The 27471-nt window shown below is 42.8% G+C and overlaps 1 protein-coding gene across 7 annotated transcripts in view; it reads right to left on the bottom strand.

Annotated features, from left to right (window-relative positions):
- ARHGAP24 (Rho GTPase activating protein 24) overlaps positions 1-27471 on the bottom strand; it is a 473398-nt gene that overhangs the window by 5201 nt on the left and 440726 nt on the right. For all 7 annotated transcript variants that reach the window (XM_060686979.2, XM_060686980.2, XM_060686978.2 and 4 more), the window contains 4 exons: positions 14171-14303; positions 13943-14016; positions 12652-12773; positions 3246-4317 (listed from right to left, as the gene is read on the bottom strand). In XM_060686979.2, coding sequence (XP_060542962.1) covers positions 3246-4317; positions 12652-12773; positions 13943-14016; positions 14171-14303 — 1401 coding nt within the window. The remainder of the gene's footprint in view (positions 1-3245; positions 4318-12651; positions 12774-13942; positions 14017-14170; positions 14304-27471) is intronic.

Here is a 27471-nt window from a genome sequence, read left to right as displayed (position 1 = left end):
TCAGGATTCTTAAGCTCCTCCTAATGCAATTTTTAATTTTTTAAAATCTGCGTCTTTACTGCCCCCGGCTTTACACAGAACCATCTCATGACTGAAATGCTAAAGTCATTTATGAGGCTCATTTGCAATTTTCCATAAAGAAAGCAAAGCCCCACCCTCTCCTGAGCTCATTAAAACCTTGCTCTGAAGCAGCGATCTTTAGAGAGGGACTTTTCCACCGACGGCTGCTCTGAAAAGTCATTTCTTTTTCCAAGTGTCTTGAGCTCTGTCCCACCGGCATCCAACAAAATAAATGGTGGCATTCATTAGTATTCATGCCGGAGTTTTTAGATTACTTGGTGGCAGAATGGAAGATGTGAGTGATGTATAATCCCCTAAGAGATAAATTAAGCTGAATGCTGACCTTTCCCCCCCGCTTTGTCTCATTGTTCATGCAGTGCTTTATGTCATTGCATGTATAATTTAAATGATCCCCCCCTTCCATCTATCTGAAAGGATCATGTTGGGCCTGGTGGCTCAGCAGACTAATAGCATTGTGATTAACACCAGCTGTCTGCAATTACTGTAAGTTCGAATCTCACCAGGCTCAAGGTTGACTCAGCCTTCCATCCTTTCTAAGGTAGGTAAAATGAGGACCCAGTTTGTGGGGGCAATAAGCTGACTTTGTATAAATATACAAAAGTATGAAGGCTATTGCTTAACGCATTGTAAGCCGCCCTGAGTCTCCGGAGAAGGGCGGCATATAAATCAAATTAAAAAAAAAAAAAGTGTGCCACAATTCTAACTCACCTGTCTACAGGTAGTTCTTGCTTAACCAGTGCCCTGTTTAGAAACCATTTGAAGTTACAACGGTACTGAAAAAGTAACTTTATGACTAATCCTCACACTTAGGACTGCTGCCGCATTCTGTGGTCCCATGATCCCAATTCATACATTTCATAGCTGGCGTCTCACAAGCAGAGTCAATGGAGAAGTCAGCAGTGAAATCGCAAATTGCAATCACACGATGTCTTGCTTAACGACCAGGGCTCTTTTGCTTAAGAACCGAAGTGGAAGTGACATCGTAAATCTAAGTACTGTCACGTGACAAAGTTGCCAGTCTCAATTATGGTCATTAAGCAAAGACTATTTGTAGTAAATAATATATTGGCCTTTCCGAATATTTGGCCGGGAAGAAATGCAAACAACTCAAATTAAATTGTTTGTATTCAAAACAATGTTGGATTGTTTGATGTTAAACTGAGGTGTATCATGGTTAGTTGTGTGATGGCATCAGTGTCATATAAAAGCTACGTTTGCAACCCTTACTTGTGAATACCATCCCAATGCAGGGCAATTGAAGAAGGTAGCTTTGGTTAATCATAATGATAATGTATATTTAGTTCAATGAAAGACAGTAAGATTTATTGAAAACCAGCTGTGTGTAGACCAAATGGACTGACTGACTCTTTTTCTTTCTTTCTTTCTTTCTTTCTTTCTTTCTTTCTTTCTTTCTTTCTTTCTTTCTTTCTTTCTTTCTTTCTTTCTTTCTTTCTTTTTTCTTTCTTTCTTTCTTTTTTCTTTCTTTCTTCTTCCTTCCTTTCTTCCTTCCCTTCTTCCTCTCTCATTCATTCATTCATTCATTCATTCATTCATTCATTCATTCATTCATTCCATATTTCTAAACCATGCAAGAGGTGCTGATGGTTGGCACTACTGATGTATGTCAGGGGTGGATTCTAAATTTTTTTACTACTGGTTCTGTGGGCGTGGCTTATTTTGTGGGCGTGGTTTGATGGTCATGTGACAATTCTTTAGGATTTAGCAGAGGTACTAGTCTACCAGGCTTTTAACTGCTTGCAGAGCTGTAACGGTCTACCCATTTGTTTTTGGAGGCACCGGTCTACCTATTTGTTTTTGGAGGCACTGGTCTACCACCACACTGCCTTTTAACACTGATCAGCTGTAGGGCGGCCCTTTGAAGCCCACGGCAAGAGTTTAAACAGTTTTTTTCCTTCTAGCCGATCAGCTGGGACTCAGGAGGCAGCAATAGATTGGGGGTGGGGCCAAATAAAAGGTAAGAATAGCGCGGAGGGGGGCGGGGGGCGGGGGGCAGAACCGGTTCGGTGACATCATATCGTCACCGCTACCGGCTCGATGGAACCGGGAGGAACCCACCACTGATGTACTGTATGTTCTACAAGTTGTGACACTAGATCTACATGTGTGTGTGATCTAGGCAACCTGGAAGAGGGACTTAAGGACACATTTAGTCTTTGGTTTAGTTATGGCCACACTCTTAAAAACATATGAGCTTAGGGGAAAAATTGAATTTGATGTACTTAAATGTAAACTATGTCACCTTAATTTAATTCCCTACATGTTTTTAATAGTTTTCTCCATATGACCCATTCAAAATTAGAAATTGCTGGCAAGTTTTGGAAGGACTTGGGTTGAAGCTGACGTTTTTTGGGGGGATGATGTGCCATTTTGGGGACCTTGTCTGTGCCCTTGATCTAGATGGACCAATGGTCTCAGTATAAGCTCACTTGGTATAAGAATAATCTACCAGTTTGGTTGAAATTGAAGTTGGAATCTAACCCAATGAACAATTCCTTTGCCTTTGAGACAGGGATTTCTGTACCTCCAGCACTACCTTGTAAATCAGTCTTCCCTAAACTGCTATATGCTATACGTTCTGTTCTGTTCTTAATAGAATAGAATAGAATAGAATAGAATAGAATAGAATAGAATAGAATAGAATAGAATAGAATAGAATAGAATAGAATAGAATAGAATAACAGAGTTGGAAGGGACCTTGGAGGTCTTCTAGTCCAACCTACTTCCCAGGCAGGAAACCCTACACCACTCCAGACAAATGGTTATCTAACCTCTTCTTAAAAACTTCCAGTGTTGGAGCATTCACAACTTCTGGAGGCAAATTGTTCCACTGATTAATTGTTCTAACTGTCAGGAAATTTCCCCTTAGTTCTAAGTTGCTTCTCTCCTTGATTAGCTTCCACCCATTGTTTCTTGTCCTGCCCTCAGGTGCTTTGGAGAATAGCTTGACTCCCTCTTCTTTGTGGCAGCCCCTGAGATATTGGAAGACTGCTGTCATGTCACCCCTAGTCCTTCTTTTCATTAAACTAGACATACCCAGTTCCTGCAACCATTCTTCATGTTTTAGCTTCCAGCTCCCTAATCATCTCATCATCCCCAACCAACCTACCCCCTGGCTTCAGAAATTTCTTTCGCTGAAATCTTACCTTTTTATCCTCGTTTCGTACTCCAGCTTTTGTTTTGTCATTTCCTGCTTTAAGCTGGAAACCAGGCTGTGCAAAGCACTGTGATTGCCTGTGTTGTTCACAAATGTTTCACTGTTGTCACTGCTGCTCGTTGCCCTGCTGCTTCGGCCCCCCACGCTTCTCCGGTCAACTTTGCTCTCACACTCGGCCGGGTTCAGGAGATTGTCCTGTTGGGGCTCGTCTAAAACCGGGTCTTCAAAATTGCTCCCGTAAAAGTCTTGCTCAGGACACGTGGTGGTGGACGAGCGGCAGGAGTTGGAATGTTCAGGGAGGGATATCTCGCACGAGGACGTGGACCAAGTCGCGCTGTCCACGCTCTGCTTATCTTCGGCGTTCACTGCTGAGAACTGTTGGTGCACGTTGTCGTAAGTGGAAAGTCTGTTGTGCTGGCCTGAGTCACCCATAGGCTCCTTTTGCTTGTTGTCTCTCAAGGTCACGTACCCATTAGGCATCCAGCTCTGGCAACGGCTGTTCAAAGAGTTGCTGTGGGCATCAGTGCTGGAGATACCCATTCGTACCCCTCCGTTCGGCATGCTGTGCGTGCCCATTTTGGTTACTGGCCCTTTTAGAGATGATGTTCTTCTGGTCTGCAAGGTACCGTTGGATAGAGACGGTGACGTCTTCTCCTGACTCTCTACAGAACTGCTGAAGGACCCGTTGGTGACTATGCCGCTACCTTTATTAAATGCCGGGTTTTTTTTCACCGTAAGGGGTGGACTCCTGGTGATGTCCAGTTTGTGAATGCTGTTCCTTGGACTGTTCGATTTGCTTCCGGGCTGAGCTGTAGGAGATCCATTGTCCACCAGGGTTCTTTGAGGAGATTCAGGTTTGTCCCATGAACATCGCCTGACAGGGGACGACTCCTTGGTATTATTATTCTCTCTGTTCTGGAGCTGACCAATGATCACTTTCTTTTGGACCTCGTTGTTGTTATTGCAAACCTCTTGTCCGCTTTGAGGCTCCGCATCCTTGGGAAACAACAGCTCATGTTCGCTTATCATCATGGACATTAATTGCTGGACCACCACAGTACCTAATAGAAAATAACACAAACAAATCCAGGTTCAGCATGCCGTAACTTTTGAAAAAGAAATGCCATGTTTTGCATATACTTTGCATTCAAGGTTATCTTTGCATGAGATTCAATTTCTCGTGGTGGGTTTATTTTCCACTGGGGAAAAAAGTCTTTCTCATCTAGAAAGTTCTTGTAATCCTCGTTTGTCATGAGCAAAGCACCAATGATGCAGGATTCAATCTGGGTTGGTCATTGGGGCCAGAAGTTTAGTCTTCCAAGCTTTCGGATTCATACCGGAGCCCATCCTCAGGGAATTTCTCTCTCTCACCAGAATGTTGAGTGAGAGAGAATTCCCCAAGAAGAGGCTCCAACATGAGTCTGAAAGCTCAGAAAATTAAACCTCTGATCACAGTGACCGAATCAGATTGGATCCTACAATATTATCCTGGGATATGTATATTTTACTTCATTTGTGAAAGCACCGATATGTCAGACCTGGAAGCCATCTTTTTACATTTGGGCCTTCAGGCTTGCCACATATTCTTCTGTGGGAAAATGGGAGTGGGGATTGCATATAGTGTAGATGATATGTAGTCAAAATAACATTCCTTTCTCAGAGAGTCAAGGACGCTTTGCCCTGTTATCTGGAGTCAGATGACTGGGAGGTGTCTCCAGTTTGGACGGTGGATGATTGGACCATGTGATGGACATGTGGGTGCTGGGCAGGGTGGGGAAAACCTGGAAACTTTCAAATTTGGGTTTTCCCAGATGTGCCAATATGACATCTTCAATAAAAAGGAACTTTGAGGAACCTCAAGCCTTGGAGTTTTCTTTCGTTGGGGGTGTTACTTGGAACCCTGACGCGATGATGTTTATATCACATAAAATAATCTTTGTGCAAAATACCATAGATTCCCCCCCCTCTCCCTCCTTCCCCTCCTCCCTCCCTCCCTCTCCATCCATCCATCCATCCATCCGTTCCACTTTAAGAAGAGAGCAACCTAGGAAAAGAAATGATCAGCATCTGATTGTATAGCAAAATTATTCAACTAAAAAGTCTCATGATTTCCAGCAGTAAATGAAGTTTGACAGCCTGTCCGACTCTCCCAGTGAATGTTTTCCTGTAATTGGGTAGGAAGCGGGGAGTGTGAAGTGTTGAATCGAGGCAGCCATTATCTCTTTAAATAGATTTTATTAAATTACTTTAAAAGATAGGATAGATGGATAGATTTTAAGGGCTGGCTCACTTGTTTTTGCTTTATCTGGAGATGAAGCCAACGCTGTATGCTGAGGGCATCGAAGAAAAAATGACAAGAACTAAATATTGTTGACATGCTTCACTTGCCTATGAACTGCTCAGTTGCTTACATTAAGTGGGAAAACAGCATGAACCTTGCTTGATGCAGGATATGCTGTTACAGACTAGATAAAAAGATGATACATCAAGCTTCAAAACAGCTGGACTTGAATCCCTTCTGCTCTCGTTCTCATCTCTGATTCCATAATTTGCAAAATAAAAACCAATGTCTACAGTTTATATACACCTACAGGAGGTTCTCCGAGCCCCTCTGTCATTCCCCCCCCTCCCAACACAGCTGCCGACAAACCCCCACCAAAGAAAAATGTTCCCAATGGGGAGAGATGCCAGAACACACGGCGTATAGAAGGGTGGTGGCCTCAACAATCACCACCAGGCCCACAGGTGTGGCAAGCATGGCTGTTGTGGTAAGCACTGCTGGCAAGACAAGCAAAGCCGGCACAGCCTGTTCCTCCAGGAACAAAATCAAAACAGGTCCAAATCCACGACTGAAATGAAGTCCAGTCAAATCCAGGTTGGTGCTCACCTGGACATTCTTCTAAATTTCTGTAGAACTACGAGGACAATCCATCTGTGACTTCTGCTCTCTCTCTCTCTCTCTCTTTCTCTCTCTCTCTCTCTCTCTCTCTCTTTCTCTCTACCCCTCTCTCTTTCTTTCTCTTTCTCCCTCTCTCTTTCTCTTTTTCTTTCTTTCTCTCTCTCTCTCTCTCTGTCTCTCCCTCTCTCTTTCTCTCTACCCCTCTCTCTTTCTTTCTCTTTCTCTTTCTTTTCTTTCTCTCTCTCTCTTTCTCTCTTCTTATTTTTTATTTCTTTCTTTCTCTCTCTCTCTCTCCCTCCCTCTCTCTCTCTCCCTCTTTCTCTCTTCTTCTTTATTTCTTTCTCTTTCTCTCCCTTTCTCTTCTTCTTTCTTTTTCTTTGTCTCTCTCTTTCACTCTCTCCTTCTTTCTCTCTCTCTTTCCCCCTCTTTTTCTCTCTCTTCTTTCTTTCTCTCTCCCCCTCTTTCTCTCTTCTTCTCTCTCTTTTTCTCTCTTTCTTCTTCTCTTTCTCTCTTTCTTTCTCTCTCCCCCTCCCCCCTCTCTCTGTCTCTCTTTTTGTGTGTCTCTCTCTCCTATGTTTCCATTTATTAATGCCACATTTATTCTAACTATGTACCAATATTAAGGCCTGATCGTTGGGACTAAAATCCTCAGAATCGTCATTGAAATTAGCCCCACCGGTTTAGAATTCTGAAGGGTTGTAAGACAATGCAGCAGACTGAAGCCCATATTACACAGGACAAAACTCTACTCTTCTCGCATCCCTGTTCAGCCCATACAACGTGACCGGGGGTGGGTTCTAAATTTTTTTACTACCGGTTCTGTGGGCATGGCTTATTTTGTGGGTGTGGCTTGGAGGTCATGTGACTAGGTGGGCGTGGCTAGCTGGCCAGTCATTTCTGGAAGGTCCTCGCACTTACGACCAGTCCTCGCACTTACGACCCAACTCATTTGTTTGCTTTTAACACTGATCAGCTGTAGGGCGGCCCTTTGAAGCCCCAGGGCAAGAGTTTAAACAGTTTTTTTCCCTCTAGTCATCAGCTGGGACTCAGGAGGCAGCAATAGATTGGGGGTAAAAGGTAAGAATAACTTGGGGGGGGGGAGGTGGGAGGGCGGGGGGGGGGGAAAACCGGTTTGGTGATGTCATATCGTCACCGCTACCGGCTCAGCTGAACCGGACCGAACCGGGAGGAACCCACCACTGAATGTGACCCTCTATGGATTGCACAGTACGGGAAAGATGCATTTTTCACATCAGAACAAAACAAGTAACCAAAGAAGCCCTTAAGGAACTCTGGGGGGAAAACGGTGGGAGCAAAGCCATACGGAGCAGAGAGACGAATGGTCTTAATTAGAATTGTTGAAGTTCACTTCTAGATGGCTGGAGGGTCATTTGCCCTAGAGGAGGTCCACCTCAGAAACCTTCGGAAGGAAGAGGATGAAGCTCCCTGCCTCCCATTGCTACCAATTTAATTTTGTCGACTCTAACAGCATATTATAATGACAAGACCTGTAAAATTAATCTAATATCAATATAAATAAACACTCCGGCATGAAATTTGGAGCAGCCTCTAGAGTGCATCCCAATCTTTGAGGAGAGACTCTGCTGCTGCCGGTATTATAAATCAAAGTGAATTCTAGGAAGTCAGGAGGGGGGGATGTCATTCGAGATGCAGGTAATGAATCGGAAGCCTGCATTTTTCAGACACTCCTGGAAGCCAAACAGCACGGCTCCTTTTCTTTAATTTATGGAGCTTTCACGTGGAACATGGCATCTAGCACTTCACAGTCCTTCCCACCTTCTTCCGTATTTCTCGAAATAAAATTAGGGCGGTGTTCTTCGAGTGGCCATTTTAAGCATATTTTTAAAATGTTTTTGTTTTAATAGTATAAGCCAGGGGTGTCAAACTCGATTTCATTGAGGGCCTCATCAGAGTTGTTTTTGACCTCAGGGGGGAGGGGGGAGGGTGGCGTGGCCAGCTTGACGTCACTCGTGTCAGGAGCGCCTGTGGTGCTTTGCCAGGAAAATGGGCCGCTGGGGTAACACCTGGACCAGGAGTGGGTTCTACTTACCTTTATTACCGCTTTGCAATGGGATCGCGCGCATGCTTTGCTCACACGCGCGCCTTGCTTCTTTGCATGCACAGAAGCTTCTGCGCATACGCAGATCGCCGATGACAACATCCCAGGTGGTAGGTCGGGCCTCCCGCTGGTTTTACTACCGGTTCTTGTGAACTGGTCCGAACTGGAGGCAACCCACCACTGACCTGGACAATCTGAACATCTGCAGGCACAAGATAGATATGCCGATTCCACCCCCCCCGCTATTTTAATGGATTAGAAAGAGCCGCGGTGGCGCAGTGGTTAGAATGCGGTACTGCAGGGTATTTCTGCCGACTGCCGACTGCCTGCAATTTGCCAGTTTGAATCTCAAATTTGGCAAACAGGCTCATGGTTGACTCAGCCTTCCATCCTTCCGAGGTGGGTAAAATGAGGACTCAAGATTGTTGGGGGCAAGAGGCTGACTCTCTAAACCGCTTAGAGAGGGCTGTAAAAGCACTGTGAAGCAGTATATAAGCCTAAGTGGCTACTGCTAAAATGCATCTAAGATGAAAACTTAGATCCGGATCTTTGGAAGCAATTGAAGTGCTTTAACTTTCATAATTAGACTTTAATATTGTGACAGGAATGTTAGAGACTTATCTAATTGAGAGCTGGGGGGTCTTTAGGTGTGGAAGGAAGGATTCCGGTTTTTAACTAGAATCCAGAGCTCAATTAAAGTTGGAATAGAAGCACAGAGTTTGAAAGGATCATTTAGATCAGGGGTCTCCAACCTTAGCAACTTTAAGACTTGTGGACTTCAACTCTCAGAATTCCTCAGCCAGCAAAGCTTTGCTGGCTGAGGAATTCTGAGAGTTGAAGTCCACAAGTCTTAAAGCTGCCAAGGTTGGAGACCCCTGATTTAGATCACTAGATCCAACCATTTTCTTGGTGCAGGAATTTACACTCCTCTCAAATGTGTCTGCTTGAAGTCGTCTAGCAAAGCAGAGGCTACCACGTCCCTCCAGCATTTGGTTCCACTTTAAAATTAATTTTCCTGCACCTGTTCTTACATACATATTTAGAATTAATTCTAAGACTACCAATTTAGGGAGTCTACCAGAACTCAATTGAGTTCACAATTCTTCCGAGTCCCTTGTGTATTTATATTTATGTTTATTTATTTATCATTCCAGCAACATAAAGCAATGGACAAGCTCGTTAATATTGGTATTGTCAAACCACTGGAATGTAAAACATTTTCCCCAATATTCTAAATGACTAACTATGTGCAGGATATGCAGATCTGCATTCTGCCAACCCAGATCTAGTTTTTTTCCAATGATGTCCAGCTGGAATCATAGATCACTTGAGCTGGAAAGGGCTATGTAACAGTAAGAGAGAGGGCAAGGCTAGAAGGACAATAATTTTATCCCTCCTATTATCCTTAGAATCTGGCTTTCATTGAATGGAATTGAATTCCATAATTGTAAAGAAATGGGAGAAGAGGAGTTCATTTTAATTGCTTTTGTTGCTATATATACCGTATTTTTTGGAGTATAAGACGCTCCGGACTATAAGACGCACCTACCTTTTTTGGTGAGGAAAGCAAGAAAAAGAAATCTGCCTCTGCCTCCCAGCAATTTTGCCTCTTGCAGCAAACAGCAAACAGCTGGCTTTACTTTCATTTTCGTTTTCAACATAGCTTGATTAGCACAAGGAAAAAAAATCTGCTCTCAGTAATTTACCTCCTTGCAGCAAGCAGCAGAGGCCCCCGCAAAACAGCTGAGAGCAAAACAGCTGAGAGTCGGGAGGCTGATCCAATCAACTTGTGCTAATTAGGCTGTGCTGAAGCTGAAAGGAACTGTTTCTTCTTGCTGCTTGCTGCTGCAAGGAGGTAAATTGCTGGGAGGCAGAGGCCAAAAGGTGGGGGTCAGTGGGTGGGCAGGGCTACATTTGATGTATAAGACGCACCTAAATTTTCACCCCCTTTTAGGGGGGGGAAAGGTGCATCTTATACTCCAAAAAATATGGTAATCACTGTCTGGATTATTTAAGTAACACTTGGCAAATGAGAAGATCTATGTGAACTACCTTGTGAAGTAATCCAGGCAAGAGCCCAACTAGAATTACGAATTCTATCTTATTTGTAAGGTTATAGTAACAGAATCTTATAAGACGGTAAGTATTTTCCCCGCTCATCTACGGAGATAGTCATTCAAGTTGTCTCAAAGATGCTTCTTTAAAAGGCGACTGGACTTTCTATGTTCTTCCTTGAGGATGTTTCACTTCTCATCAGAACCGACGAGAAGCTTCTTGGATGACGACATCCAAACATCTTCAAGAGAAAGTCCAGTTGCCTTTTGAAACAGGACTTTTGAGATATTTCTCCATTCCTTTCATTTTACTTTCTAGAAAACTAGGGAGGGTCCTGTTCTGAGCTAGGCTTCCCCAGCAGCACGAAGCCCAAGTCCTCGTCCTGATAAACCCCTTTTATTTAATTTACAGTGAATTCCTCTCCGGCAAAGTCTTTCCTCTCCCACAGTCTTTCAAAATAGTTCACAATGACCAACGTTTATCAGGCTTGGAGAGTGGCCAGGCCGATATCTTTCAGACGCCGCAATACTTGGCAAGAATGCAGGAATGAATTAATTGTCTCCTGCAAACACCCCTCTCCTTTCGCTCCTCTTTTATTCCCTATGGGAGGGGCCCTTCATCATCCACCTGTGGCCTTACTCCCAAGTCGACCCTTGTTCTTTAGCTGTTCCCTTCTGTTGTGACCCCGACTCCCGAGCCTGTCCTCATGGAGGAAGAGGACTCAGAAGGTGATGGGGAGGAACTGACAAGGCCTCCCTCTCCAGGACCCTCCTTTCTGGCAATGCCTCAGGTTCCATCCGAAGGCCAGGAGGAACAGCCTGGGATGTGCCAGGAAGAAGGCATATCGGAGCACCAATTGATAGGGAGCGAGGATGATGAATCCTGGCTTGATCCCAGGCAGCGTTGGAGGAAGAAGCGTGCGCAGCAACGGAAGAGGCGTGGGAGGGCCAGAGATTGAGCTGAGTCACAGAGCCACGCCCCACCAGGAATAAAAGTGGGTGGGATTGCTCTTCAGGCTTTGCGACGGACAAAGTTAAACCCTGAAAGTCACATCGTGATCTCTGAAATTCGGCTTGGATATATTTTGGACTGAACATTGACTAAACTCTTGTCTCGTGGATAATTTGTTGCTCCTGGAATGGACTGAAGATAAGTCCTCTTCTGCTTTATGGGAGTGAAAACGGTCTTGGCAGGCATTCGGCAGTTTGCTGCCAAAACCTTGGTCTGCCAAGAATTCTAATCTGTTTACCTAATAAAATATTGGCAGGCATGCTTGGTATTACGTTTGCCTGTGTGAGGAAGGGGGACAGAACACCTTCATCAGGCAACTCTACGCATGCGCATACTGGGAACAGGCTCCAGCTGTTCGTCTGCCTCACTGATGTCTGACTCTAAAGGTAGCTGATATCTGTCATACGGCCCTGGCCTCATCTCTGCCTCCGATGCAGATCACTCGTCAGAGCCTTCCCTAGACTCCAGGACTGGCCCATGTTCCTCCCCAACCTCCTCACTGTCCAAATCTGCTGCCAGCTCTGCTGGCCACTGGCGATGTGGAGTGGCTGTTCCAATAATTACCCCATTACTATATCTGGAGTTTGCTATCTTTATTTCAATCTCTACAGCATTTAGACGGGCTCAGAAATTGGAATGTATGGATTATCGGCTTTAAATCCTTCTTGTCTGTAGAAACTCAAATGCTGAAATTAGCTATATTTTGTGATATGTAGCTGTTTTTCAGTGCGCGGGATGGATCCTTCATGTGCAGTACAGGCAGTCCTCGACTTATGATCATAACTGAGCCCAAATTATCTGTTGTTAAGTGAGACATGTGTTAAGTGAGTTTCCCCCCAGTTTACGACCTTTCTTGCCACAGTTGTTAAGTGAATCACTGCAGTTGATATGTTAGTAACCCGGTTGTTAAGTGAATCTGGCTTCATCATTGACTTTGCTTGTCAAAAGGTCTCAAAAGGGGATCCCATGACCCCGGGACTCTTCAACCATCATAAATATGAACCAGTGACCAAGTATCTGAATTTTGATCACATGATCATAAGGATGCTGGAAAAGTCGTAACTGTGAAAAACAGTCATAAGTCACTTTTTCCAGTGCCGTTGTAACTGTGAAGAGTCACTAAATGAACTGTTGTAAGTTGAGGACTACCTGTACTGGATAAGAGAATTTTACAATTTTGCCATGCCACCTAGCAAAGAATGTAATCTTCAAGCGTTTGCTTCAGATCATTTCTATGCATTTAGCGAAGCATGAGAAAAGAACATTCTACCCGTGCTGTATCTTAATCTTTCAAAACACTTCATGGAATTTGGACAATTTGCATTATCATTTTCACCCTCATCGACTTACCTTCCATGATTGTCAAAGGATCTTCTACTTTGGGACGGAGAATGTTGGGGCCAAACACGGTCGCCAGATTTTGCACACTCATTTTGTTGACTCCAGAATAGGACTGAACTTCATCCAGGAATCTATTCAGACATTCAAGGAACCAGGGGTAGGTAGGACAGGAGGAAAGTGAAAGTCCGGTATTCAGTCACATATGATGACAGGATCTCATTAGATAGAGGTAAAGGTAAAGGCTCCCCCGCACAAGCGTGCTAGTCGTTCCCAACTCTAGGGGGCGGTGCTCATCTCCGTTTCTAAGCCAAAGAGCCAGCGCTGTCCGAAGACGTCTCCGTGGTCATGTGGCCGGCATGATTCAACGCCAAAGGCGCACGGAACGCTGTTACCTTCCCACCAAAGGGGGTCCCTATTTTTCTACTTGCATTTTTTACATGCTTTCGAACTGCTAGGTTGGCAGAAGCTGGGACAAGTAACGGGAGCTCACTCCATTACTCAGCACTAGGGATTTGAACTGCTGAACTGCTGACCTTCTGATTGACAAACTCAGCATCTTAGCCACTGAGCCACCGCGTCCCTATTCTCATTAGACAAATCACGCTAAATAGAATTAGGAACCGCATACATAAATTCTCTTGAACTGGACTCCCTGTTCTATTCTCTGGAGCTGCTTTTATATTGGAAGCAGAGAAAAGACACAGAAAATATCTTTGGTGAAGAAATGGAGAAAGACAGATAATCCCTGAAGGAGGAACAGAAGATTAAAAAAAAAACCCTTATTCTCCAAGGATTGATCTGATTCTCATCTTTGAAACACCCATTGGTGCAATTGATTATATTATATTATAAAAGCAAAAAAAAAAAAAATGCTTTTAAAAGAAAACAAGAGCCTCCAATGATCAGGCAACTCAGTTGGGATCGTCAGAGGCTTTTAAAAGCATTTTTTTAATAACCTCTTCAGCCGAAGAGGTTGTAGAAAAAATGCTTTTAAAAGTTAAAAAAAAAAAAAAACAGGTGGCCATGCCCACCCAGTCACATTACCCCCCCCCCACCAAGTCACGCCCACAGAACCGGTAGTAACAAATTTTACATTTCACCACTGGATTGTAGTCTCCATATACCGTAGCCTCTCATACTTGTAATAAGGATTCAGAGACCAAAATAAATAAATAAATAAAAATCAACTAGTCTGCAATTATCCTAATGAAAGTGCTGTAAACAATTGAGCTGTCTAATGATATATGGTGCACAGGCATAGTATGGTTTGTTTGTTTGTTTTTGGATCAGGATGATTTACCTGCAAATGTACTTGAGTAGATTAAAGTTGACGAGCGGCAAATTCTTCACTTGCTTTGCTAATTCATTCAGGCCCTGTGTGAATATGTAAAAAAAAAAAAAAAAAAAAAGTGAAAATGGAGAAATATCCAGCACCCATGCAAATAATTAGGAACTAAATTCAGAGAGAAATCCCCAGATAAGGGGATTTGGGTACTAACATCAATCCAAACTGAGAGACCAAACTCACCGTTTCCTTTTCTTTGCTGAGCATTTTGGCACAGGAGAGAAACTCTTCATATTTGGAATACGGGATAACCGGCTCCGGCAACTCCCTGAGGTAGAGTTTCAACAATGAGGCCACTGTGTGTACATCTGTATTTCTGCAGGAATAGAACAGAAAATATCCAGTTGTAAACATAAGATTAAATCTCGGAACACCTCGTATCCATTTTGGACCTCTTTGGATGCTTCTAAAGCAGGGGGGATCAAACTTTATTTCATTGAGGGCCGCATCAGGGTTGTGTTTGACCTCGGGGGGGGGCAGGCTGGATGTGGGCAGGGTGGGCATGGCCAGCTTGACGTCACTCATGTTGGGGGCACCTGTGGTGGTCTGAGTGACAGCAAAAACGGGCTCCTGAGCTCTGTTTTCGGCTGCGATGGCCTCCTGCAATCCTCTGCCAGTGAAAATGGAGTTGTGACGGCTACACGTGGCCCTCACAAGCTCCATTTTCACTGGCAGAGGCACTGTGGGCCGGTCCTTTGCTGTTTCCAGGGTGGCCCCGCGGGCCAGATCGAAGCACCCCACAGGCTGGATTCGGCCCCCAGGCCTTGAGTTTGACACCCCTGTTCTAAAGCAAATCATATTACCTATTCAGAAAATCTATGTACAGCTAGTCCTCAACTTACAACAGTTCATTTAGTGACTGTTCGAAGTTACAATGATGCTAATTAAAATGAATTATGACTGTTTGCACACTTACGCATGCATCCCTGTGGTCCAATGAGCAAACTTCCAGCACTTAGCAACTGGCATGTATTCCTTGACTTATGACCATAAGGGAGTCTGCCCTCTTGCGGTTTTAAGTTGTGTTGGTCGTAACATGGGTCACGCACGTGACCAGCTTGATCTTACAGCCTTTATTGGTTGTAAGACACCATGGTCCTAAAGTGAAAGCATTGCTTGCTCTGGGCCATTTTTGCTGAAATGTTTTGGCAAAAGCTTCATCAACTGTGGTCATCTGAGCAGGACACTGCAAATAGTCATAAATTCAGGCCAGCTTCTGAGTGCCCAGAATGCAGTCATGTGATCCGGGGTGGGGGAGGGGTGGGGCTGAGGATGGCAGTGACCATCAGAACTTTGAATTCAGGTTGTAAGTACCTTTTGGGGGGTGGGGATTCTTAGTGACTTCAAATGGTTGGTGAGTGACTGATCATAAGTCAAGGACTAAAGTCTCCATCAAGTTGAATTAAGAGACACAATGATTTCATCAAAATTTTCACGTCCATACAGAGTTACAACAACAGTTCAGAGGTGGCTTACTATTGTCTTTTTCTAACTGACTATTTTTTGCTTACAGTGTAGTAGTCTATACCTCTGTAGCAGGGGTGAAATCCAAAATTTTTCCCTACTGGTTCTGTGGGCGTGGTTTGGTGGGCGTGGCAGGGGAAGGATATTGCAAAATCTCAATTCCCACCCCACTCTGGGGAAGGATACTGCAAAATCTCCATTCCCTCCCCTCCTGGGGGGAAGGATATTGCAAAATCTCCATTCCCCCCCCCCACTCTGGGACCAACCAGACATGGTATTTGCCGGTTCTCTGAACTACTCAAAATTTCCTTTACCAGTTCTCCAGAACCTGTTAGAACCTGCTGGATTTCACCCCTGCTCTGTAGTGTATTTCCAAAAGATTCCAAACCAAATCCTAAATTCTTCTGATATCACTTTATTTTTGAGATTGGAAAGTCAGCTAATTTTCTATCATGAAAATTACAATTAGTGTCGCTAAATCGGGTGACCCCAGGAAAAACCAAAATATCAACCAACCAACCAACCAACCAACCAACCAACCAACCAACCAACCAACCAACCAATCAATCTTTTTTTCCAGTAAGGCAGATAGCTGCGAGGGCGCACTAATGCAGGTTACTTCAGCTGACTGCTAGCTGCAGTTCGACAGTTCAAATCTCACCAGGCTCAAGGTTGACTCAGCCTTCCATCCTTCCGAGGTCAGTAAAATGAGGACCCCGATTGTTGGGGGTAATATGCTGACTTTGTAAACCGCTTAGAGAGGGCTGTAAAAGCACTGTAAAGCAGTATATAAGCCTAAGTGGCTACTGCTAAAATGCATCTAAGATGAAAACTTAGATCCGGATCTTTGGAAGCAATTGAAGTGCTTTAACTTTCCTAATTAGACTTTAATATTGTGACAGGAAGGTTAGAGACTTATCCAATTGAGAGCTGGGGAGTCTTTAGGTGTGGAAGGAAGGATTCCGGTTTTTAACTAGAATCCAGAGCTCAATTAAAGTTGGAATAGAAGCACAGAGTTTGAAAGGATCATTTAGATCAGGGGTCTCCAACCTTAGCAACTTTAAGACTTGTGGACTTCAACTCAAAGCTTTGCTGGCTGAGGAATTCTGAGAGTTGAAGTCCACAAGTCTTAAAGTTGCCAAGGTTGGAGACCCCTGATTTAGATCACTAGATCCAACCATTTTCTTGGTGCAGGAATTTACACTCCTCTCAAATGTGTCTGCTTGAAGTCGTCTAGCAAAGCAGAGGCTATCACGTCCCTCCAGCATTGGTTCCACTTTAAAATTAATTTTCATGCACCTGTTCTTACATACATATTTAGAATTAATTCTAAGACTACCAACTTAGGGAGTCTACCAGAACTCAATTGAGTTCACAATTCTTCCGAGTCCCTTGTGTATTTATGTTTATTTATTTATCATTCCAGCAGCATAAAGCAATGGACAAGCTCGTTAATATTGGTATTGTCAAACCACTGAAATGTAAAACATTTTCCCCAATATTCTAAATGACTAACTATGTGCAGGATCTGCAGATCTGCAGACTGTAAAGCACTGTAAAGCGGTATATAGGTCTAAGTGCTATTACTATTGCTATAGCTAAAGCCTTGGAAAATATGCTGGCACCCTCTACGCCCACTAGATGGTGCTCTTGTAAAATAAGACGGTAGAAATTATTGTAAGCTCAAAGTTTATTTATTCATGGCAGGGAATTACTGTTATACTGAATTTAATGGCCACCTTGAAGGCTGGATTTAAGTACATGGAATCATATGTGTTCTTTAATTTTTAAAAGAAGAACTTCCTGGAATGAAAGCTGAGACAGAATCATATTTCAGTAGTGAGGATTCCTCTGCTCTCGGATATTATATGAGTCTGATAACTGAAAAAGAGGAATTGCATCTTTTATAAAACATAAAAGAAAAATCATTTCCCCCCAAGTTAAAAACACTCTACATGGAGTACACATATTCTAATTTACTGGCTTGACACTGTGGGTTGTCAATTGTGGTTTATGGCATAGTATGGCATGCATGAACTAAGCCACTATGGCTTATTCGAAAATTGATGAAATACAGCATGGCTTATGGTGAGCCCACAATAAGGATAGCATGACCTTGACAAAATACGCTATACAATTTCCATGAATACCAAGACTGTTGCTGACACGACAAAGCTCACATATATTTCCAGAGACACCAGGTGAGAGACGCCTTATTAGAGATTAGGATGAAAATTAAAAGAAATTTCTATACAAAAATCCCCAGATGGATATCTACTATGGAAGCAATGGTCTACCCTAATTTAATTGATTTACAAAGAATAGTAACATATAAAGAGCTTCTAGATGGGCAAGGGAAACTTAAATCTAATCAGGGATTAACAACACAGGGAATTAAAATAGAACGGTGGCCTTACCTACAGATTCAAACAAGATATAAAAAAGATTCAGAACAACTGAATTGAAATTTTTCAATTTTAAACAAAAATTCCTGGCTTTAAATGGCTCTCATCTGTGAATTACACACTGCCATCTCAGGTTGCTTCATTCCTCACGAAATATTAAATTGAACTTGTCTCATATCCCCTACATCAAGTTCTTTGGCCAAAACCCTTACAAAATATGTATTAAAAAATATGTGTGTAAGACTCAGGGCCATCTTTGGAGGAGCGACAGAATCTGCAAGATGGTGAGTGTTGAATCTTTATTGAAGACTTATCACTTTTATATCAAATTCATCAGGTAGGATATGAATCACCCATGCCTGCCCTCTGGCAAATTTTATATGTACACTGGACACCTTTGGTAGGACTGCTAACTATTAAATGCATTAAGTAGTGTCTACTGCTTTTAGCTAAAGCACCTTTTTCGTAACAGTATTCCGATGCATCCTGCTTCTCTTTCTCTTCTAATGTACCAACATGAAATTCGACCCATAACTGAGCTCTGTGAAATGCATTAATTGGAAAACTATCACCGGGCAGCTTTTAAGCCAAGCTGAATTTTTGCACAGAAACTCATTTTGCCAAAGTAATATTATTACACGGCTGCTTCAAAATTACCAGGGAGTATTGAACAATGACTGCTATTTTCTAAATTAGATTGATTTCCTCTCCATTTTCTGTGTAATTCAATGTTTTGCTCCTTTTTAACAGAAGCTACCCATTATATGCTGGCTAGCTGAACACATAAATATCCCCCCACCATTTTGAAATTTCAATTCATCTGGGCCATAGCTTAAGAGAATTGTGTATGGTATCTGGAGTTTTGTGGCTGGCATTTAACAGAATAAGAGAGTTGGAAGGAATCTTGAAGGTCTTCTGGTCCAACCCACTGCAAAAGCAGGAGACCATGTACCATTCCAGACAAGTGGTTGTCCAGTCTCTTCTTAAAAGCCTCCAGTGATGGAGCACCCACAAGTTCTGAAGGCAAACTGTTCCACTGGTTAATTGTTCTAACTGTCAGGAGCCTTGGTAGTACAGTGGTCTAAAGCACCCTGTTATTAAGACCAGCTGCCTGCAATTACTGCAGGTTCGAATCTCGCCAGACTCAAGGTTGACTCAGCCTTCCATCCTTTCTAAGGTAGGTAAATTGAGGACCCAGTTGTGGGGGCAATAAGCTGACTTTGTATAAATATACAAAAGGATGAAGGCTATTGTTTAGCGCACTGTAAGCCGCCCTGAGTCTCCGGAGAAGGGCGGCTTATAAATCAAGTTTTTTTTTAAAAAAAATTCTCCTCAGTTCTAGGTTGCTTCTCTCCTTGATTATTTTCTACCCATTGCTTTTTGTCCTGCCTTCTCGTGCTTTGGAAAATAGGCTGACCTCCTCTTCTTTGTGGCAGCCCCTCAAATATTGGAACACTGCTATCGTGTCACCCCTAGTTCTTTTTTTTCCATTAGACTAGACAAATCCAATTCCTGCAACCGTTCTTCAGATGTTTTAGCCTCTAGCCTTCTAATCGTCTTTGTTACTCATTTCTACGCTCTTTCCAGAATCTCTACATCTTTTTTATAATATGGTGACCAAAACTGGATGCAGTATTCTAAGTGTGGTCTTACTAAGGCTTTATAAAACAATACTGATACTTCACGTGATCTTCATTCTATCCCTCTGTTAATGCAACCTAGTGATTTTTTTTTAAAAAAAAGTCCCTTGGTTTTAGGGACTCAGAGGGAGACCTAACCAGAGGCAACAGGTTTCTGTTGTGGCCCGCCGGCAACTAGCAGAGTTGGCAGCAGAGTCAGACAGTGAGGAGGTTGTGGAGGAACATGGGCCAGTCCTGGAGTCTGGGGGAGGCTTGGATGAGGGCTCTGCATCGGAGGCAGAGATGGGGCCAGGGCCATCTGGTAGTTATGTGCTGCCTCCGGAGCCTCCAGAGTCTGACATCAGTGAGGCAGAAGAACAGTGTGAGCCTGTGCCCTGTTGTGGCCCCGCCCTCTGAGCCTATCTCATCGGAGGAAGAAAGCTCCGAACATGAGGAAGAGGAGTCAGCCAGGCCTCCCTCTCCAGACCCCTCCCCTCTGGCACTGTCTCAGGTGCTGGCCGAGGGAGAGGAGATTAGCCAGGAGCCAGGTGTCTCGGATGAGAGCGAAGGAGAGCCGTCATTCCTGGATGCACGCCAACGAAGGCGTGATAAACGGTTGCAGCAGTTAAGGAGGCGTGCTAGGGATTAGAACTGAGTCACTGGCCACACCCCAGAGACTATATAAGAGAGGGTGGTGGCTGGTAAAACTCCGTGACGAACAAAAACGAACTTTGGCTAGTCACTTGAACAATGTCTGAAGCTGCCGAAAGGGATTTTGTTTTGCTGGACTATTTGCAATGCGTATGTAATTTTATGTTATCTGTTGCAGTAAAAGCTCTTGGCAGATGGTGATTATATTGCTGCCAAGTTTGAGATAATGACCTGTGTGCGTGCCAAGTACTTTCTTAACCCTTGGCTGGCTGTGTTTGTGTGTGTGTGTGGATCATGCCCAGTGTGGATCATGCCCAGTGTGCGCATGCGCAGAGCTGCCTGAAGGCAAGAACAATTAAGAAAAAAAAGGGCGACTCGGGAGCAAGGCTTGGAGTTGATTGGTCCCTCCCATAAGACATAAAAGAGGAGCAAACGGACGTGAGCCTTTGTAGGAAGCAATTTGTTCATATAGTCGGTTCAAGCTCTGAGAAGTCCTGTTTGACTTTGTGCTACATTTGGCCTTGCAAAAAGCTAATTGGCAATTAGGTCTGTGGCAGCGTTTCAAGGGAGATAAAGATGGGTGCTTATCAACATTACCCTGAACGACTGTCAACTTGAGCAGGCATCTGTCGGAATCTGCACAGACTGTTTGTGAATCGTTATGGGCTGTGAATGACTATAATTCACAGCCGTCTCAATAAAAGAGGTTTTTTGGGGACTAAGATTGTGCTGTAATCCTAGGTCAGAACAGATTCCTCTCCTTTTCTAATGATATGTGAGATAGACTCTGAGAGATAGGGTGAAGAGATGCTGCCTAGAACACGGTCAGATAAAAGAGGGCATGGCGTGCAGCTGCATAATGGGTGGAAAAAGAGTCTCAGAAGAGACCTTTCCTAGCTTCACATGCTGTAAAGGAGACAGCGGAAGATTTGCACTTTTAGACCTGCAAGATTTTTTTTCAATGTAGCCTTACAATAACGTAAGACTACATTATAAGGTAAGCTCATCTGGTTATATCACCTATGTCACTTGGGAAGACTGACATCTCTACAAAGTGTTTTATGCTCTCAGCACAAGACAAAGAGAGAGAGAGGCATAAGGATTCTATGTTTGTTAGGAGAGAACCTAGAACTAGGATGAAATTCCTGACAGTTGGAACAATTAATCAGTGGAACAACTTGCCTCCAGAGGTTGTGGATATTCCAACACCGGAGTCCCAAGGGTGCTTTTGCAAGAGGCAACTGGACTTTCTGGTTTTTCCTTGAAGATGTTTCGCTTCTCATCCAAGAAGCTTCTTCAGCGACGACAGACACATATTCAACTTACCCTTAGGAGCTGCTAGATTGTAATGTTTCTGATACAGAGATAGAATTTAGGAGACAAGAGAAACACCCAGGACCTGGGATAGAATCATTCTGTTGTGACTCTGACCCCTGAGCCCATTTTATCGGAGGGAGAAGACTCCGAAGGTGAAGGAGAGGAGTTGGCCAGGCCTCCCTCTCCAGGATCCTCCTCTCTGGCAATGCCTCAGGTGTCTCCCGAGGGAGAAGAGATTGGCCAGGAGCCAGGTATCTCTGAACAGTCGCAGTTGGACAGTGACGGAGATAAGTCTTGGCTGGATCCACACCAGCGTCGGAGAGACAAGTGCATGCAGCAGAAAAGGAGGCGTGCCAGAGATTAAGATGAGTCACTGGACCACACCCCACAGGGGATAAAAGGGGATGTGGTGGTTATTCAGGCTCTATGACGGACAAAACTAAACAACTAGTGAGTTGCATTGTATCTCTGAAACTACGTTATCTGCCTGCCTTGGATTTAATACGGACTGGACTTGACAATTCTTTGACTTTGTGTATTTGTTTTGGTTTATCTGACAGAGGAGGAACACCTCCCTCTGTGAGTAAAGTTCTTGGCAAGCAGCTACTGGGTTCCTGCCAATCCTGTTATCGAAGGAATTTATTATCTGCAAGTTTTATTTAACCCCTGGCTGACTGTTTGTGTGCGTGTGTGAGACGGGGACAGAACACATTCTTTCATAATTTTGAAATGTGTTGCCTTTCTTGTTTTAATTCACCTTCCCGTGAATGTAAATTATAACACAAGAGCTAACTGGGAACATGCCGTTGATGGACACTTGTGGTCCAGCAGTTGGAAAAGAGCACGATATTACTAGATTTTGCTTACTTATTCCACCAGTGTTAAATCTTGAATCTTAAAGAAATGATGCATTTTGACCATTCATACTTGCATTCAAAGTGAATGAAGCTTTTGAAGGTGCACCTGCAAAAGCTGATAACTAGCCAGGGTACAAGTTTACAGAACATTTAATTAGATTGATCTATGTGGATGGAAAGCAACAAAAGAGAGCCATGGCAACACAGTTATGTTTTGTGCGACAGCCTGCTGGTGCATGTTTCAGGTAATTGCACATGGTATTAATGATCTGAACAAGCGACTTTCCATTTCCAAAAGCATAAGAAGCTTTGAAGTATAGGAGATGCAGAGTGTTCAGTCAAGGTGGCCTTGATTTCAAATCCTTCTTCAGAAGATGACGTTGAGATGGGCATTATGTTTTAGATTAATCCTAACTTCTTTTAGTTGTTGAGAGCATGCAAAAACATCACACTGATGACTCAGGAAAAAGACAGAGAAAAAGCTAGGGTACAATGTAATAGAGCATGATAAATACTTCTAGTTTTCTGATCACTTTCCACATGTAAACCTATGGATCTCTTTGCCTGGATCACACTTTATAATAAATCTGGCAATCCTATTCTCACAATGAGAGTTCTTGCAAGAGCACAAGGCTGCTACATTCTGGCTCTTATTGGGTTAATTTCAGTGGTGGGTTTCAAAATTTTTTACTACCGGTTCTGTGGGCATGGCTTGGTGGGCATGGTAGAGGAAGGATACTGTAAAATCTCCATTCTCTCCCCACTCCAGGGGAAGGTTACTGCAAAATCCTCATTTCCTCCCAATCAGCTGGGACTCGGGAGGCAGAGATTAGATGGGGGTAGGGCCAATCAGAGATGGTATTTACCAGTTCTCCGAACTACTCAAAATTTCCATTACTGGCTCTCCAGAATTGATCAGAACCTGCTGAAACCCACCTCTGGTTAATTTCCACAATGTCACTTCAATCTTAGATTTTATGCAGGTAAGATTATGAGGATTTAAGACATACATTTCAAAGTTTGTGACCAAATCTAATAATGTTGAAGCACCCAAGAACATGTGCTATTACCAACACAATGCAGTATTTCAATTAATGGCAGAACTTAAACTGTGTTGTGTTCATCTGATACTCAGTATTATTGAGATTTCTTGGCGGTAGACTCCATGTGCGGAATTATCTCAATTCCTGGCAAATAGATGGGGAAGAAATGGAGGTAGTGACAGATTTTATTTTCCTGGGCTCCAAGATCATTGTAGATGGGGACTACAGCCAAGAAATTAAAAGACGATTGCTCCTGGGGAGGAAAGCTATGGCAAATCTAGATAGCCTACTAATAAGCAGAGACATCACCCTGCCAACAAAAGTGCATATAGTCAAGGCTATGGTTTTCCCAGTTGCAATGTATGGTTCTGAAAGTTGGACCATAAGGAAGACTGAGCATCAAAGAATTGAGGCCTTTGAACTATGGTGCTGGAGAAGACTCCTGTGAGTCCCTTGGACTGCAAGGTGATCAAACTGGTCAGTCCTAGAGGAGATCAACCCTGACTGCTCTTTAGAAGGCCAGATCCTGAAAATGAAACTCAAATATTTTGGCCACCTAATGAGAAGGAAGGACTCACTGGAGAAGAGCCTAATGCTGGGAACGATTGAGGGCAAAAGAAGAAGGGGCACGGCAGAGAATGAGGTGGCTGGATGGAGGCACTGAAGCAGTAGGTGTGAGCTTAAATGGTCTCCAGGGGATGGTAGAGGACAGGAAGGCCTGGAGGGAAGTTGTCCATGGAGTCGCAATGGGTCACACATGACTTCACAACTAATAACAACATTATTATTATTATTATACTCTTCCAGTCAAACATCTGCAATCTCAGTTGGCTCACTCTTAAATTCTTCTGAGACCTACTTTTTCTGGAACCTTGGAAAGTTATTCCCATGTAAATATTAATAACATTATTGGTGACAGCTCAAGTATTTCCCTAGTCCAAAAATCTTCCCAATTCATGTAGCAATAACAATCAGAGAAGGGTCGAAAAGAAATTTCCTTCCCTTAAAAAAATCTTTAAAAAATAATATTACTTTCACAAACCATAAATCTTCCAATCGATTTCCTGTTTATTACTAAAAGTTTATATACCAACAAAAAGATGGTATTTCTAAAACATAAGCTCAAATTATCATTTCACTGGCTTCTCAAATAATATTGTAATGGAATATATATTTGAGCAGCAACTATTCAGCAATTGACAGAAACTATTCTGTCTTTCTTCAGGAAAGATGGAAAAGGGACTGTAAATTGGTATAATTGATATAGTTGGAGCCTGTGTTAAAATTTCCACTCAGCCATAAAGTAAACTACACATATACCTGTACAGTAGTGGCCAAAATTGTGGAAACCTTTTGGGAAAAGTGTATTTTTGAGGTTTGATGACTAATAACACTTTTTTTTTTTTTTGAGTTTCAAGATAATCATATTCCACTGCTGGAATGGCCTGGGAATAGCCCAGATCTTAACCCAGTTGAAAAGCTATGGAGCCAACTAAAGAAACTTGTTAGTCAGAAGAGACCCAGCAATAAAACCCAGTTAATAGAAGCAATCATTCAATCTTGGTTTCACATGATAACAGCTGCAGAACTAAAAGACTTGGTTAACTCCATGGGAAGACATTGTAAGGCCATAAGTCATGCTAAAGGTTACCCAACTAAATATTAACTGACATGGTGATAATTTTTGTATATCTCGTTTTTTCTACATGTTTCATTTTTTTTCTTTATACTGTAACTGCTATTCTAATAGCAAATCCTTCATAAAAGTTATTGCATTGCATTCTTGATTAAATTATCTTTCCATTGATATATAATTTTATGGTACTACTCCCCCAAAAAAGTGGTGTTATTAGCTAGTTTTAGAAAATACACTTTTCCCAAAAGGTTTCTACAATTTTGGCCAGTACTGTAGTTTCTCTCTCCTGACTTGACTTACCTCACAGTTATGACATGATGATAAAACAGGATAGAAAATGTCTTCCCTGAATTTCTTCAGGGATACGGTGAAAATCAAATAACTTGCAACCATTCATGGCTGTAGGTACAAATACCCTACTAATCCACAGAAATGGTTTGCAAAGGTCCATCACTACCCTACTTTCAATATCTGTTGCAGTGTAATGTATTAGTTAGCACTCTAACCAGTTCTTGCCCTGAATTCAAAATTAAATCTCTCTCTGAGAGTCAGTCCTCAAATATGGGCAGCTCATTATATACTACAAGTCATTTTAAAGATCTCTAAAATTATCCAGACAGTGTGTATTTTTTTTAAATATAGATTTGATTATTCTTATGCTGTTTTCAAATGTTGACTCTTATACACAGCCAGAATTGGTGGATTTGGGGATTATAAAGCTATGAATAAACAAAAACTAAATAAAAGTTTTGATTCTGTTGTGTTATGATAGTTACCTTATCTATTTTGTAGGTTAGGAAAGGAAGGGTATTAAGGCAGCTGGTAGGTAGGTAGATCCCTATTAATTGCCCTTCCTTTCATTAGTACTATTTCGTTCTTGCTTTCCATATCAATGACCATCGTTGTTTTCCTTTCAGCTTACCCCAGAATGTCTTTCTCCTTTATGTGCAACTCAGTAGACTCACAGTCCACCAAGTTATGTCTGGCTAGTTTAAAAAAAAAAGGTTGAATTATAGAGTTTTTGCAACCTATTGCACCAAGCAAAATTTAAAAAGAAAAAGAATTATGTCCCATGCACTTCCATATTTCTGCTCACATGACGCTTGGAACGTTTTACTAATTAATGTTTGCAAAGTGCTTTGAGGTTGTGTGATAAATTGTACTGCTAACCGGGAGCCAGCTATTTAATTATTAATTCTTCCAAGGGAGAATTTGCAAACCATTAACTAATCTGAGACTGGGAGCAACTTAAGTATACAGCTTATCCTGTGATGTTGGGTTCTCTGTCTTGCTTCCAATTTAATATGCACAATTCATTTCCTGAAGTCTTTGGCTGAAACTGGATAGAGAAATACAAAAATGCAGAGACAGCAGAACCTTGGACAGCAGCTACTTTCTGCATGGCTTCGTCTATGCTACAAATCATTCATTAGGTCAGCCGATGTTCACTAAGGGCATAGAATTAGTGGATACTAAGCACATCTCCAAAATTTCCATCTATCTGTTGATATCCTCTTTTCATGCTACACTTCGTAGCTTCTCACCTAAGAACCTGCAGTTGCCACCAGATTCATGCTATAGTTTTTTTTTAAAATTTGATTTATATGCTGCCCTTCTCTGAAGACTCAGGGCGGCTTACAATGCGTTAAGCAATAGCCTTCATACTTTTGCATATTTATACAAAGTCAGCTTATTGCCCCCACAATCTGGGTCCTCATTTTACCTACCTTAGAAAGGATGGAAGGCTAAGTCAACCTTGAGCCTTGGAGAGATTTGAACTTGCAGTAATTGCAGACAGCTGATGTTAGTAACAGTGCTTTAGTCTGCCGCGCTACCAGGGTTGGTATCATTTTGAGGGTAGTCCAAGGAGCCAATAAAAGGAGAGACAGAGCAAGACAGAGAGAGAAAGAGAAAGAGAGAAAGAGAGAGAGAGAAAGAGAAAGAGAGAGCCAGAGAGACACACACAGAGACACACACACACACACACAGAGAGAGAGAGAGACAGAGAGAGAGAGAAAGAAAGAGAGACAGAGACACAGAGAGAGAGAGAGAGAAAGAAAGAGAGGGGAGGGAGAGGGAGAGGGAGAGAGAGGGAGAGGGGGGGGCACTCCCTAATTTTTTCAGCCTGATTTTCAGACAGCAAAGTGTATGTAAGTGAATCAGGGCTATTTTAAGGTGGAAGGTAAACTACACCACTAGTAATGTAGGGCTGTGAAAGTTGGGTCATAAAGAAGGTTGAGCATTGAAGAATCGATGCTTTCAAATTGTGGTGCTGGAGAAGATCCTTGAGAGTATGTTGGACTGCAAGAAGATCAAATCAACCAACCCTAAAGGAAATCAACCTTGACTGTTCTTTGGAAGGACTGAAGCTGAAGCTCAAGTTCTTTGGCCACCAAATGAGAAGAGAGGACTCCTTGGAAAAGACTCTGATGTTGGGAAAGATGGAAAGCAAAAGGAGAAGGGGACGGCAGAGGAGGAGATGATTAGATAGC

Source organism: Pantherophis guttatus, chromosome 8 (genome assembly GCF_059756535.1).
Source record: "Pantherophis guttatus breed Tessera chromosome 8, ASM5975653v1, whole genome shotgun sequence".
In the NCBI taxonomy this organism is placed as follows: domain Eukaryota; kingdom Metazoa; phylum Chordata; class Lepidosauria; order Squamata; family Colubridae; genus Pantherophis; species Pantherophis guttatus.
This window is presented reverse-complemented; position numbering and strand designations above follow the sequence as displayed.